Here is a 16623-nt window from a genome sequence, read left to right on the forward strand (position 1 = left end):
AAATTTTTACACTGAATAACAGAAAGAAAATGTATTTCAAGTGAAACTGCTACAATAATGAAGACCAACCACTTCTAAGAATTAAATATGATAGTAAAACATAGCCAAAATATAATTCATTGTAATGATTCTTACTTCTTATGATTACCCATTAACAATATTATCATCAATTCTCTGAATCTGTTTCTTTCAACAGGATCACCTGGCCACAGAATCATTTTTAGAATTTGCCAGTCAAGGCCACATGCATGTCCCTCAAGACAAACCTTCCAGGCACTAAAGGCAAGCAAGTACTCCTGTCCTCACCATTGATGAGTTCTGGAGGCAGGGAGACAAGAGGGTAGCTTTATGGACACGATTCTTGCAGTAAGGCTTAAAAGTAACAGGTTTTCTTCTTTAAGGCATTATCTCAAAGAGTTCTTTTGGAGGAAACAATTTAATGATGAACTAGTTAGATATATCCTATCTTCTATGGAATAACTGCTTCTATTTTCATTTCCCACACCCAGCTTCCTGAGAGCAGTGAGGAAAGAAGGGATTTTTATTATTTTAATTCTTATTATATTCCTTTCAGTATTTTCAGTGTGGCTTATCATACATTAAATGAAAGATTAGTATAAGCTGGTATATTGCATCCCTGATTTTTAAGCAGTCTCCTGTACTTAACTTCAAAGGTTAAACTTAAAAATCAACTGTGTGGTATGATCATTGGTTATCAAGTATGTCAAAAAGTAAATCAGTTCTGTCTTATCTCTCCATTTGTCTTCTCGTTGTTTCACACAGTCAGGCCTCATTAGTTATTAAGTTAATAGCATCTATGATCCAGTGTAGGCAGTTCTATGCACAATTTTGCTGAATATGGAAACACTGGCTCATACCAATTTTGCTCAAAAAATTGGGTTGGTGGGGGAGTGGAAGGAGCTCGGTGCAGCCTATGTTATGTCTATAAACGAAGGCCTTGACTACAAATTAAGACAGAAGGTAAATCCCGAGGCAATTGTTCTCCCAACCTTGATGGAACCTTATTTAATTGCCTATTGAGAGAAATAGTGGCAAGTGAGAGTGAATATATCCAGGTCAAAAGAAATTCCCAGTTGTCTCCAAAAGAAATCATAGAGATACTGGAGGCATCACATCTAAGCTTTGAGGGAGACTTTAAGCTGGATTTTGCTTACTCCTGATAAGGTCAAATAACATGAAAACAACCAAGAAAGAGCAGCTCCACTACAGAATGACTTTTACTACACCAAAAGTTCCAGAAAAGCGACCCTCGAGACTCTTTAGTACAAATAAGGTTTGAGAGACTTCTCATGTCATAATAGTTGGTCTTGCAGTAGATGGTCTAATGAAGGCTAGAGGTACAGAGTAGTTTGAAAGGGATACAAATAAAAGGAAATAGAAATTGAAATATGTGGGGGAAAAACTGCAAAAAAAAACCTCCACAACTGAAATCTATAGATAATTATATATAGCAACTATTGGGAAGAATCTGTTGCAAAATTCAAGCTACAAAATAGAACCTAGGTCTCTTTCATCCCTCAAGAATGCCCTGACCCATCATACTTCTCTAGGGTGAGTCTTTTTTAGTGCTCTGTCAGAACTTTTCATTTTGTAGAAATAAATTTCAGAGAGTAGACGACTGAGAGTCCTTAGCCCAGTAACATTACTGGGCTAAGTAAAATTACTTAGGGAGACTGAGATTCAAGTCCCTGCCCCAGATATGATTTAATTACTTATATAAAGCAGAATAGTTTCAAAAGGAAAGAGAACTATCCCAGAATAACCAAGGAGGAGGGAATTCATCACATACAATGATCAAGCAGGGACTTGAACACTGGTGTCCAACAAGTGTCCCAGCCACAAATTACTGGTTGGGTCATTAAGTTTTATGTTCTCCCTTTTCCTGAAAAAATTTGAAATCTCTCAAGTTCATCCTAATCTAAAGTGTAAAAAATTAAAACCCTAAAAGTTTTCAAAGGACAAGAATTTCTCCTAAGCAGGAAGGCTCTCGTGTCAACAGACTGTACCCAATATTGATTTTGAATATTGAGTTTCCAATCTGAAACAGACTGTAAAGCTATTTATTTGTTATTTGTGGTGACTAATGAAATTACAACCACCAGGTGTCTGTCCAATTGTCTTGCTGACAGTGCTACCATTGTAGCAGGATCTGTATGACAGCCTGGATAGCAGATCCTGAACCATCATGATTTATCATGAAATACTTCATGATGTATTTCAGTTTACTTTACTATAAAAAGCTATAAAAGTGACGTCAGTAACTGCTACTTACCCTGCTGTGAGAGTAAGGGGTCATAGCAGCCAGTGGCCACTATGAGCTTTTCAAAAGCTGTAGTTATATCTGTTGCTGTACATAAGTCCACATCTTGAAGTTCTCTCTGACTTCAGCAGAAGTTTGGCCAACACTGTCTGAAAATGCTATTTGGGTTTTGTATGTTTTGGGATTTTACAGTTCATATTGCTAGGATTCACCTGAAATCTCTGGTAGATTCAGTATTTATACAACAATATTTTTACTTTGCTGGGTAGCTATTGGTTTATAGTCAGTATTAAACATACCACAATCAGTTTTCATCTAGTTAAAACCAGCAATCTTTGCAAGCTAGGGCTTGGGCTTTTGTCAGTCAAAAATGTGCAATGGCACAAGAAACAATCCATAAACTATAAACAAGAGGAATGTGTTTTTCTCCCTTCATTAAAAAGGCTGAGTTTAATAGACCATATTAAGGACTTAGACCTAATTCCATGAAGGTAAAATATATTAATGGATGATTCTGAATCTTGCTACAGAACTGAAATCTTGGAAAATGCACAATATCTAGTTTAACAGTATTTTAACATGACTTATTTATTCAGAAACAGAATATCCTATATTCACCAAAAAATTAAACTGGTCTAAAGAAAATATGCAGGTTTCTAGAATACAATTAAAGACACATCCTAAAGTTTTAATTTTTCAAATGAAGAATGCAAAAATTGCAAAATGAGTAAATTAAACATATAACTATTATGGATTCATATGTTATGTTATGGACAGTCCAAAATCACATTAAAGTTCGTACAAATCACTCTCACTCTCAGTTGGGTTTTGATCAGTTCCTTATCTCCCACAGAAGAATAACCCAAAGCCTTACATCAAAATTTTCCTTAGACAGTGTTAACATCGTCAGTTTACAAACAAGATAGATGGACTGCATTAAGTGGGGCAGCTCTTACCTTGGTTACAGCAAGGTTCATCCCACTAGAACTTTATAGACTTCATTAAAATCTTTCTTTCTTATTCTGCCTTAGTAACAACATGCAGTTGGCAGCCTAACACAATGGAGGTAACATGTAGCAGGGGGCAACTTGTAATAGCAGAGGTAACACAGAACAAATTACAAGGTGTAATAACAAAATATGTAGAAAGTTTCCAGCTTTTTACTGACATGTCAATGCTTCAAAGAGTTCACCTGCACTGGTATGCCTGTGCAGTAGCATTCACTGGGGATTTTGCAGGCTTTCCCCAAGCTCGTTGAGACATGCATGTGGTAACTTGGATGGACAGCAAGGAGGGAAAAGCTACAAGGTCCCATACAAGGTAATAGCCTTCTTTTTCTGCATTCCAGTGTATAACTACTAAATATTCTTATCACGGTACTTTTACTTTGATAATTACTAATCTATACGGCTCTTTTTTTTTTCCACAGTATTGTTTCCTTAAACATTCCATGTACTATACATCTGTACATACATACACACACAAGTATACTACAAAATTTTCTGTTGTACGTTCCCACCAGCTGAAAAGCACTACAGCCACCACTACCAATAACAATAATAAATTTACTCAAAATCAAGCCAGAATTTGGAAGAACCAATATAGAATCAATAACTTCTAAACTGCATTTCCCATTTTTTTATTACTACATGCTGATATCAATGACAGTGTCAAAAATTCTTATATTAATATATCCCATGGGAAATATAAGATTATTTTAGTAAGACAGGTTTGTCAGCTTTCTGTGAAATTCTCAGTGCTATGTTATGTATTTTTAAGTTACGCAGTGAAATACCTTTCTACATAAAAACTAAACGTGAGGCACTTACTTGTGTCCGTTTAAAGCTGCATGATGTAAAGCAGTATAACCTGAACTGTCTGTGCAGTTTATATTTGGTCCTCGCCAGATGCTGCAAATAAAGCACAATTATGAAGTTATTTTTTTGGCTTGGCAAGTACAGAAATGTCACAAATTTGATGTATAAATAATCTAAAGATCACTGCAACAAATGTGATTAAACTTTAAGAGACAAATTATCTTGAAAAGAACTTTAAAAGTCATGTTGATATCAACAAAATTATTTATAAAAATAATTTTACACATTCATCTTTATAGCAGTCCTGAACTTTATGTAGGGCAGTCTCGAAGACTAATAACTATTCTGTCATTTCAATTAGACCCGTTCTCTCAGTATTACTGTGGTAATTACACTGAGGTTATAATCTGATTTTGTGCTATTTTTTTCCATTCATTGACTTTAGGTCAGTTAATCTAGATTTATTCAAACGTCAAATTAGTGCAAACCAATCACATCCTTTAAAGAGAAAGTAAATTTATTCTTTTTACTTAGCCTGATATTTTAGCTCCCATTTTAACCAATTATATTTTTATATAAATTACTTATATATAACCCAAAAGTTTAATAAATAATTTTTCTTTCTTTTTGTTATCTTTCTGTATTTTACAGCACTTATTTTACAGTCAGCTTCATTATATGTCCCGTGTAACCAGTTTCACGATCTATTATGGACTGTTCAGAAAACAGTAAAGGAGATCTTTTGTTTCAAAGTAAAAAAATGTGACCGACTGCTAATCTACCAAAAAAACCCAACCCAAACACCAAAGCCTGGAAATTGGATACCAGAGGCACATTGAGTACCTGCAGGTTTTTTTGCTAACTGACTACATTTGAAACTGACTGTAACCTTTGTGGAAGCAATTTTCTACCTATTTTTTTATTCTGTAACACAGTTTTCAGTTATTAGTGTTACAACTTCTAGGACACAGGATTATGAGTCCTGAATTACAGTCTGTTTTCTTCAGCTTCTAATAGTGTTAAACAGTCATTGGCAAACAATATTTTCCCTTCACTTCACGCCTTAGAATCAATTGCTGCAATTTAAAGGAAATAATCTGAAGCTAATAGGTAAAAAGAGTTTTTCATACTGATATTTTTCATGACCTACATCAATAAAATGACATGTTATGCTTAACATACGCTTTTTAAGAATTCTTTACTACTGAATCTGTATTTTATTACCAATGGAATACTAGTGTTGCAGACTGGTCTCTTTTTCAATGTGTATGTTTGAATGATTAATTAGCTCATAAATTTAAACAGTTGTTTTCCCATAAGTAATACTGCTGGCATACAGAATTATTTGTGTGACACATTGTGTTCTGCAGTGAGCATAGTGCTGGGTACTTCACCTCTCCCTGCAATTTAATTTCTTGGAAGAACAGGACTGAAATATTTTCTTGGGTGCAAAGAAGCAAAAAATGAAGTCCTTTTTTTTTTAATCTGCTCAGAAGTGTACGTTCTTTTCTACAGAAGGCAACCTCCAGCTATGAAAGTCACTCTAACCTTTCCAATTAAAAGAAATTATTTTAACTTCATAAACGATAGTTCTTCCATAATAGACAGATGTTATTTACATGGCAAAGACAGGCTGTCCTCATCTATTGGAAGGAAAGAAGTCCTTACCTATAAATATTCTATAACCTCTTTTATACTTTTGCATAATACTTTATCAGTTATTTTCTTATTTATTGGATTCTACTTTCTTCCTTTGATTTGTACCAGCTTTTAGGAGAATGAAGCAGAAAATTGAAAGTGGCATAGAAAGACATATTTTAAATATTAAAATAAATACGTAAACAATCAGAATATTAATTTACTTGGTTTTGCTTGCTTGCTTGCTTTTGTTTACAGTTGCTAGGATTTGCCTGTTGGTTGTTTTTTCAAAACGCAAGGGAACTGTGAGTACACATATTATTCATGATGCATTAGGCCTTTAAAAAAAAAACCAAAACAAACCCAAAACCCCAAAAATCCAACCAAAACCTAGATCTTTTCTCCCCTAACTTTCTCCTTTAATCCAGGCACTCTTTAATGCATTGTTGTACTTCCTGACTCTGATCTTAGGAAATATTTTTCAACTGGAATGATACTGAATTTTTTTAAAAAACTGAAACTTTAATAATGAGTATATAAAGGCACCTATGTGAAGCTTCTCAGGACACTCAGGTTGGGAGGCAAAGGACAAAGGAGAGCGAGTAAATCCTGATGACTCAGAGAGGTGAGACAGGACGGACAGACTAACCACTGACAGCTCCCAAACGGTACAGAAAGACATGCTCAAAATCAGAACTTGGTTATCAAACTAAAGAAGACAGGAGACATGAGCAGGACTCGGCTGCAGTCATTTCTTTTCCCTTGGACCAGTGCAGAAATCCCCTCCTAGGAGGTCTTGCATTGCTACAGTTTTGCAAAACTTCATTTCCTTCAAAATGAATGCAGGTTCAGTCTATACACTGGACATTTATGCTTTAATAACTGACAATCAAATTGAAATTGGACAGTCTGCAAATAGATATTCTTACACCCTAAAACTCTCAGCTGTGATGAACAGTTCATCTAAAGCTCTTCTTTTGTAATCAGAATACAGCAAGGCAAAAGAATAATGGTGTATTAGCTCCGTAAAAAAGGATCTAATTTCATAGAAAAGTGGGGTGGAGAAAGAGAAAAGCCTAGAGAGCCTTTCTTTGGCATCATAAACACATACAATATATGAGGAATTATCAAACATATTGAGTTATCTATGCATTAAAACACTTTAATAGTTACTGTGAAACCAACACTAAGAACTTGGAACAAAACAAATTACCATTCAACCTCCAGAACAGAAGATTTTGACAGAAGATTAGCAGCTCTTTAGATTACCATTAATATTGAATGTTCTCAAAAGCATGTTTCTCCTAATTCTTTGATGCAGTCAATAACCAAGCTTCTTAATTTTACATACATTAGTAAGTTAGGCATTTTTTTCCTATGATGTACATCAGTAAATTAGGAAAACCTTTCTGTCACTTAATGAATTTTAAGAAAGTAATTGAACCTACTTTTTGTGCAAAAAATCAGTTTTCAGTCAATGATGAATTAAAACTCTGAATTAAAACATGATCATCAATTAGTTTCTTCCATTATAACTTGCCAAAGTGAGGCACAAAGAAACTGAAGCCTGTTGTGCTACTTACACTATTGCCAAAAGCAGAAAGATCCTTATTACGGTTTGCTCTCACTGCGGGTGAAGAACATTGACCTTTTGAACTGATGTAAAATATTAATTGGAAATACTTTTTACTTGGTGAGAAAATTAACATTTTTTCTTTTTTATGAACTGAAGGTAATTACATACAAAGAGTAGCATTTCAAAAGTGGTATGAAAATGACAGACTAAAGAAAAAGATGGTTAGTTGATTGATTTGTTATTTTGCTATACTTTCTGCTATATGCAAAAAAAATAATTGTGAAGTGGCTGTTGTTACACACACGAACACAAAAGCAAGGAAATCAGAAGTTAATTCATCTGATCTTCATCACACAGGCACACTGCCTATCAACAGGATAAGAACCATGCATACATGCACAGAATGTCCATCACAACTTTAAATCTGTTTCCATCATATTTTCCCTCTGTACTTATACTTTCATTATATTATTTCCTTATTACATGATTATTATATTATTATTTCATTATTATTTAATTATCCATGCACTAATACTTATGGTCTTTAAATGGTAGTTTTGCCAAGGTGAAAAGAAAATATTTTGGTAAAACAATGATAAGAGTCTTTAAAAGCCATAGAAAGCTGCCTGATGACATCAGTGTCTGTCTGCCCACTGGTTTCACTTAAACCTTATCTGTCAACTGACCAGTAACTCTCTTTGGAATTTATTTCTTTGAAATGAAGTGGCAAGGAAGAGAACAACACTGTCTGGATAGAATTGGTTCCTCCAAGGAGATGGACAGAGCATGGTGTTCATGCCTGCATGTTTTAGGGTCTAAACTCTATTGAGGGCTGAGAGAAGCTTAGCACATGCCTAGTCCTCACCCCTCCCACTCCTCTCCCTACTTTCTTTCCCAGGTCTTCAATATCTTTGGAAGCTCTTCCCAGAGAACCCTTGGCTCTTCAGGGCTATAGAAGTAGTGAATTTCATCTTGCCAGGTCAGTTTTAATAGTGGGAAATCCTAAGCTTCATCCTGTTCCTATTGATGTCTGTGGCAAATGCCAAGCAGCTCAGATAAATCTAGTCTCCTCATTGTTCTTGTGTTCCATAGAATAAATATGCATTATAGGAATTTGTGCTGTTCTGAGCCAAAATCTTCCAAAATTTCTATGTTTATTGTTGTTAATCTGACAGGAACACATTACCTAAAGTTATTAGAGCACATAGCCAGGCTCCTGTATTCATTAGTGCTATGCCTACAGTAATACACATTTTCAGTCACATAAACTGAGCTTATACAAAATATACAGACAATTTTACAGAGCATTTTTGAAAATGCAAACTTTTACACAACAATGTGTATCATCAGTTATTCAGACACAAAATAATGTTACTTATTGTGAATAGCAGCAAAATAGCTCCCATTCTCTATTTTATGCACAAATAAATAATTGACAACCATGTTGCTCTAACCTGTATAAATTAATGTTACTTATCAAATATAGAAGTGTTTTATTTTAGTAAATGTGATATTTTTTTCTTTCTATACATTTCTCTTTGATGAAATCCAGTGTTATATAAGATATATTATCCTGTAAAAAGAAAGTATGTCTTTTTCATGTATAGTTTTGCCTATTATTTAAACTACTTTGCTGAATTTGAGACATATTTTCAAATTACTTCATGGAAAGTAAACTTAAATATTTGCCTTTAGTGACAGTGGGAAAAAACCCTTTTAGAAAGTCACATTTTAGATCATAATAATTAATAAATAATAATAAGGTACTCAAAAGTTGTACATGGAAAAGCAACATCAAAAAAATGCATTCTAAGATTCTTGTTGAGCAAGTGCAGCTATAGGTCTTGAATTGAAAAAAACAGATGATGTCTTGAGTAAGGCTACCTTAAATTTTCTTTTCAGTATTAAAAACAGCTGTTGCACGTAGCAACTGAGAGTTAAAAATTCAAAATTAAAATAATAATGATAAAAAATATTTTTTTATTTAAAAGGAGATAGGCAGAGGGATTATCCATTCAATTAATATTAACTGTATTTTTAAAGTTTATTGTATATATAATTCCAATTATTTATTTAAGTGCTTTTGTTGTATCAGTGTGAAATGTCATTCAAAAGACTTCATTTTTGAATGTGTGGAATGTCCTCATCTTGTTATGATTCCTGCTGTTTAGTTGTCTTGGTATAAAAAATACAACAAAATTTGTGGTCAGCTATTCATGGGATTATGTTATTCAAGTTCAGGCTCTAAAGTGGCTTATTTCAGTTGTTTTCTTTAACTTTGATCTGTTTACAGTCTTGGCCATAAATAGTGAAAGTCTGGAAAACCAGGGAACTTCACTGAATTGTGATTTTATTTCCATACTGAACGTGTTCAATTGGTAAGTGATTTCTAATTAATATGAAATATTGACAATAGTAAATATTATGAGTTTGATTATATATTATACAACATTTATTTATTACTATACTTAGAGTGGCTCCTATACAAGAGTTATATACAATAAGCTACTTCCCCCTTTAATAGCTTATGCAATATTTTATCTATCTCAGTGAGAAAATGTGAGTCGATATATCAAGGGACTATTACCTCCAAGTCTGCTAATATCTGGATGTCATGAATGAATTTCATTGCAAGTATGCTTTGCCTGCTATCAAAATAGAGAAGATGACAACCATAGGTTGTCCTTCCTCTTTATAGGTGTATGATCAAGTTAATCCAACAAATCTTATTTCAGCAAAAGACCAGGGTTTTACAAGACTGTTACCTGTACAAGACGTGCAGGTGTGACCTATATTCCATAAATTTAAGATTTATCGTGGTAACATGAAATTACTATTGGAATGGAGTGCAGACAGTAAGCAAAGGTAAATCCAGCCTCCACCTTTCTTTGACAATGATTTCCAGAGGTAAAGGAAATTCTCCCGTGCAGCATATGTGTAAGATACAAAGATTCTGCACAGATATCTCCATTCCCTTCCTATCAAGAAATTAGGCACTTCAACTTGGAAGCTTGAAGAACAAGTTGGGATAAGCTAAGAAAGGAGCGTATAGAGAGCCATTTGATTCCTCCTTAGGGAGATATAGTAGACATTCACAAAAAATACTCCTGGGATCCTTCTGGAGTGTCTATCTGTGATTCAATGTCCCTCTGAAAGGCAGAGAAGGGTTTCTTCCTCACAACTGTTGTAGAAGCCTCCAGTATACATATAACCCCTTTTGAATGTTAACTGGGAACAGAAACATGAAGATAAATTCAAAAAAGAAGTGTCATTCACTCCCATCTAACCTATCTAAGGCATGAGCATCAATAGCTACCTAATAATGCTCAACTTCACAGAGCATTCCTTCTATATCTGTTGTGATCAAATTCAGAATTTGGTTTTGATTTTGAAAACTTGTCTAAGGAATGATATGTGCAGTAATAGTAATATCCATAAAGATGGATATCAAGCAACACGAAAAGAGAAAAAATTCATAAACTCACATTATGAATTTAGCACTACTGTTATGTTTATCTTCTATGGATCATGCTTCTTCCCTCCATGAAAAGCAACAACAATTAGTTAGAAAAAGATCCCTTTCCAAATATACAAACAGCAGGATCAGCACTTAAATTGACAGCACAAGCACGGAGGTAAAAAGGGTAGTTTAAAAAAGCATGTACAACAAAGGCATCATGTCCAAGAATGTATGACTCAAAAACCAGTACCTTACCTGTAATTACTGCTTTTCAAGTTTTGTGAAATATCACTGCTAAATGAACACTGACAGATTTAACAGACTACATCTGCCCAGACTAAAATTTGGAGCAGGGTGGCAGCATTTAAAAGTACACAAATAACCTTAATGCCAAATAGATAACCTCATATACTTGCCGATTACCATTCTTGCTGTTACTAACTATATTTTTGATTGGAGAAGTACGAGGCTAGTACAGTCATTAATACAATCTGCCATCCATGCTTTCTCCAGTGGAAAGAAACAAGAAAATGCTGATTATAAATTACAGAAGTTCAGTGTGTGGCTGAGGAGAGGTAGAATCTCAGACGCAGAGACAGACACACAAGTCTTGGATATCCAGAACAACCTTAGCCATGATGAGTCTCACAGAGTCAATGCAAGCCTTGTTTCACAGAGTCAATGTGGCCTTATCCTTTGAATAACCTTAGGACAACAGAAGAATTGCAACTGGAGGAAATAGAAAAGGTCTTATAAAAGCATATTTTGATAGTTAGGACTTAAGAAGCAAGTCTAAAGAAACTTCTGAGGCAAGAAATTACAGAACCTGTATATGATGTCATCATGATTGTGAAGTACCCAAAGAACAGGCTAGAACAGTACTGAGATAGATAGAAACTATGCAAAATTTCATACCTGTGAGTGTTAGGTTATGGGATAAACAGCTCCTGTGTACATCCACAAAGGAGCACAAAGGGGCAACAGCAGGTGGAGAATCAACTAATACCCTGGCCCAGCTGCTATCAAGCTCATCACAGAAGAGCTATCAGCACATTAAAGGCCCATCTCTGCAAGTCCAGCAGAGCACAGTTCCACAATGGCAGGCAGCAACCCAAATTACAGACTCAGAGGAAGGGCACCCTGCTGGGGCCCCTCTCAGGGCTGTTTTGCAAAAGCCTCCACCCCCTTGTCCAGGGGTGACACCCATGAAGATGGGGCAATGCTAGAGGACATTTGAGACTGAGAGGGGTTACTCTCTAGGGGTATGGGACACATGGGACTGAGCAAGACTTCCTATGGGATGTTTAGGGGAGGAACCAAAGGCAGGGAAAGGGATAGATTTAGGTGATTTGCGGAGGAAAAAGTGTGAGAAAACAGAGGGATAAGGGGACAAAAAGGGCCAATCACACATATATAGTTGGCTCTACAGTACAATTGTCTGGCCATGTCCTGCACTCAATCTTATTAAATTCCATTTCTGTTTCCCTGGGTGAGTGACTCTATTCTTTGTCCATGTGTGTATAGGAGGGTCTGACTGCCAGCAACTGGGTCAGACAACAGGTTAGTGAGTCCATGTGTCTGTGTTGCCAGTAACTGGAGCAAATGGGCCCATGTGCCCACGAAGCCTGCAACTGTAGGCAGTGTGAATGTGTGAAATAGTGTGTGATTGCTAGTGAAGATCAAGCTGGACTAGTCAGCAAGTAGGCGAGATAGCCTGGGAGCCAGCTGTCTGTCTGCATGTCTCTGAGGTTGAGACCATGCAAGAAGCTGGCTATCACATGAGACCAAGGTTAAAGTTAAATTTTGCAGACCAAAAGATGAGCAGTAGGCTTCTGCAGAAGCCAGAAAAAGTATTTTGTTTTTTTTTAGCCAACTTTGAACATCTGTATTAAAAGTACTAGAGAAATAAGTGGTCTTTCATGGCAGACAGGCCACTGGGAGGTGTGTTCTAGGAGTCTGCAGATGAGACAGTCTGTGCATGTGTAAGTACATGAAAATTTAGATACGTTCAGTTTGGGAAATAATCTACCTAGAAAACACATTGAGGAGCACTTAGTCTCTCCAATTAAGCACTTTGTATGGTAAAAACTAAATAAACTAAACCTGAACAAAAGTAATGTAAACTAGTTTAACTGAACTAAAACTCAGTTTACTTGAAGTTGAAATCAATTTCATTTGAAGTTATATCATTTTATTCTGATGATAGAGTTAACAGTTGTATCAGTTTAAATGTTATAAAAATCAGGTAATATACACAAACATAAAGGAGAAATACTTTGACTTCTTGATGATGTCACACAAAGGAACAGGCAATAAATTAGTCATGCTTTATTAAAAGAATCTGTCATATATATAAGGTCACTTTGCATTTGACCTTTATCTAACCAGCTTGGCTTCATCATTCTTTACGGACTACTCATCTGGAAGTACACTGGCTGGGTATACTGCATAATACTGTGGTTATATTCAGAGAGCAATATGTTCCTGATTAATACTGATTAGCTTTGCCTTATCTTTACAGTCAAGACCAATTTGCCTGGAGTGGCTAAAAGAGAGAAAGCTTTCATCAGTTATGACAGCAGGGTTCCTCTGCATTCCAGTTGTCTGTAGGGACAAACTGGTTTTTGCTTAGTTCATAGTGAACCTTAGTAACTCCAGCTTGTCAATGATGAGTCAGACAGATCCTTGGATCCACTCCAGAGTTCTGTCCTTGAGAATCCAGTCATCCTGATAGGAAAAAATGTTAACTCTCATTTGGCATCATCCCGCACAAGAACACTGTGAGAACAGTTACTAACTAAATTATGAAAATACTCAGTCCAAAACCAGATCAGCAGGCAATATCTTTAGTAAGTAAAATCATTCATGTTTAAGCAATGTGAACTATGTTTTAAAACTGTTGTAAATGATATCTCCAGGTATGATCTTATGTGATTTGAGCAATCCGCAGGCATGCCATATGGCTAATGATGAAGATCAGTGCATCAGATTAGCTGTTCCTATGGAGGGCAACTCCATACCCTATGTATCATGAGTTTGGGCTCCCTACATATATGATGTAGATGGGTTCTACACATTTGTTATGAATCAGATCTATAGGCTTTGTATGAGATCTATATATTGATTAAAATCAATTAGGAACAGGGCTTCACTGTGTTAGGTAATATTAGGCCATACAATAAATAAAGAAAAACAATCAGACATACTTGACTATATCTTTTTTCAGTATATATATAACACATATATACATATGTATACACATATATTGAACTCCCTTTATAAATAAATGCTAGGTTCTTTCAACTCTTCCCAGACAAATGCTATTTAGTGAAATTATATAAAAAATAATTATTTTTCTATAAGCACAGCAATGGAAGTGGATCTTCTCAAAAGTTTTGAAAGCACTTGCATACCTCATGATTGTAAGATACACTTACGTGAATATACCTATGAACACTGAACTATAGCATATATCATCGGTATTCTCTTTGGAAGAACAGAACATGTTTTCAGATAGACCAATCTGACTTCTTCTTTTGTAAAAATTAGATGACACTAAAATCCAAATATACACTCTAATATTTCTCATCTCAGAAACAAACTGAAGCAAAGTCCCATTTCTCTTTCTCTCAAGAATACAGATATGATGAGATATTTTGTTAGGAGAGATATTTCTTTAGCCATTCTTTTTTCTAATTCAATTGACCTTGAATCTTTAGTAACAGAAGTTACAGAGGGTTTTTCCAGAACATATTTTTGGAGGTCCAGCATCGTATTCCCATCCATCATAAATTCATGGTGTTTGCAATTTTAAACACATTCTTATCATGGACAGGCAAAGTCAATATTTAATACAAAAGGAGATTTTAAAACCTCTAAATGATTAATTATGCATCCTGGAACACTTAGGAACACTTGTTTAAGTAAGTGGAATAAAAATTCCTGAAGCTCTGACACTGGAAACAGCACTGGGAAGAGTAACAATATATATCACAAATTTTTGAAGTATGGCTGCTGTTAGAACTATGACCTCATTCCAGAATGAAAGATTGTTCATCCTAGAAACCAAACTGAGATGAGACTCTTTGTTATATCTCTAGAACACACAGAACTTGCTAACTATAGAGTCTGCAATTCAGCTGGCTTTAATACGTTGTCCTTCCTATTTATGTTTCCTCATGTTGACATACGAGAACATAACAGACTTGAGTCTCACAACCTGTGTTTACATCCGCATGGTATTACATCAACTATCCACATCATTTCCTATATTCTCAGTCCAAAGCTTCCATATCTTCATCTCATAACCACAGCAACAACGTCCAACCCTTCTGGACAACCCACCATAAACTTAACCTACACTCAGAACAGTGAAAGAGTGCAGCTCCAGCAACGAACTTACAAAATATAAGCCATGAGATATTAAGGCTATTGAAGTCTATCAATGACCTATAACATGCATACAACATATAGACAACATTTGTGCTTTCTGGTAGAAATACTACCCTCAATTACTCGGACTCCACAACCCTAAGCAGACAATGAGTAAGGCAGAGAGTATCAGAAGCCTGGAACAGTGCATTTTTTGCAAGATATAAGGTAATTGAAAGGAACCTTGATCAAAATTAATTCAAAATAGTGCTAAAACCCCTTCTTATCCATAACATACAATATTAAACAATTTGAGTCTGTTCTCTGGAGTAACAGAGCTTCAGAAACAGAGGTGCACTCAGTGTCTTTGCTAGAATGCTAGCATAGAGTATCTGCATGTTACCCGGCTCCATCGAAGTGCTAGCACTCATTCTTTCCATCAGCATTACATTAACTTTGTTAACAAGAACACAACCTAAGACAGACATTTGAAAGGTAAAGATACATATGACAAATATATGATAGAAATGATAGTTACTGCACAGAAAAAAAATAGCACCTGTTCAGATTAAATCAATTCAATATTTCTTTTCTTTACTTCTTTTAACTTGATTAACATGTTAAATAAGAAAGTTGATTAGTGTGAAATTGGCTATTGCAATCAGTACAACTGAGCAAAACCAATCCACTGATCACACTTTCTCAGACGGTTAAACATCGTATTACAGAATGGTGGCTGTATCAGACATACTGCATAACCTACAATGGAATCTTTGCAACATCCAATCTTTAACACATAGAGCTATTATAATGTGACAAGTTTAAAATGTTGTTGGCATAGTATAGAAAAATCTGGATATTGGATAAAACTGTGTTCCCTGGTACAAAAATTACTAAACCAGGAATGTTATTAAGTAACAACAGTTGAGTATAAATCCTCTATCCTACTCTCACGCTAATCAGAATTGTAAGGACAAAAAAAAGCTTTCCAACAATAACAACACAGAATTAATGCCTTAATTTCTCCTCTCAGCAACATGTAATGTCTGAAATAAATAATAGCAAAACAGAAGTGTGCTACTGGGCACGTATTTCATTTGCCATGCTTTGCCAACAGAGGTCAGAATTAGCTCAGGAGCATCCAAAGCATTACTACGATCGTGATTGGAATTACTTTATTATCACAAAAATTACTTTCACAGAGACAAATAACATACTTCAACTAGAGAGGCTAAATTTTCACAACTTTAGATATTACAAAGGTCTTAAAAGTTTTTGGATATGTATCAATAATATCACCACTTAAAAATTCATTAACACCGTTACCTCAATAATTACAAAGGTCATATCCATCACATTACCAACAAAATATTTGGTAATATGTACTAGTAATCACTTGGATCACTCAGAAAAAATAAATTCATCCAGCATGATGCCTTTTATTGAACAAAATCATTTAAGACACATAGCTTAGAAGGCA

At 35.1% G+C, this 16623-nt stretch overlaps 1 protein-coding gene across 3 annotated transcripts in view; it reads right to left on the bottom strand.

Moving 5' to 3' along the window:
- The window catches only part of ANKS1B (ankyrin repeat and sterile alpha motif domain containing 1B), a 465181-nt gene that overhangs the window by 409207 nt on the left and 39351 nt on the right, over positions 1-16623 (bottom strand). For all 3 annotated transcript variants that reach the window (XM_068400458.1, XM_068400457.1, XM_068400456.1), the window contains exon 2: positions 4111-4191. In XM_068400458.1, coding sequence (XP_068256559.1) covers positions 4111-4191 — 81 coding nt within the window. The remainder of the gene's footprint in view (positions 1-4110; positions 4192-16623) is intronic.

This window comes from Nyctibius grandis, chromosome 5 (genome assembly GCF_013368605.1).
Source record: "Nyctibius grandis isolate bNycGra1 chromosome 5, bNycGra1.pri, whole genome shotgun sequence".
Classification (NCBI taxonomy): Eukaryota; Metazoa; Chordata; class Aves; order Nyctibiiformes; family Nyctibiidae; genus Nyctibius; species Nyctibius grandis.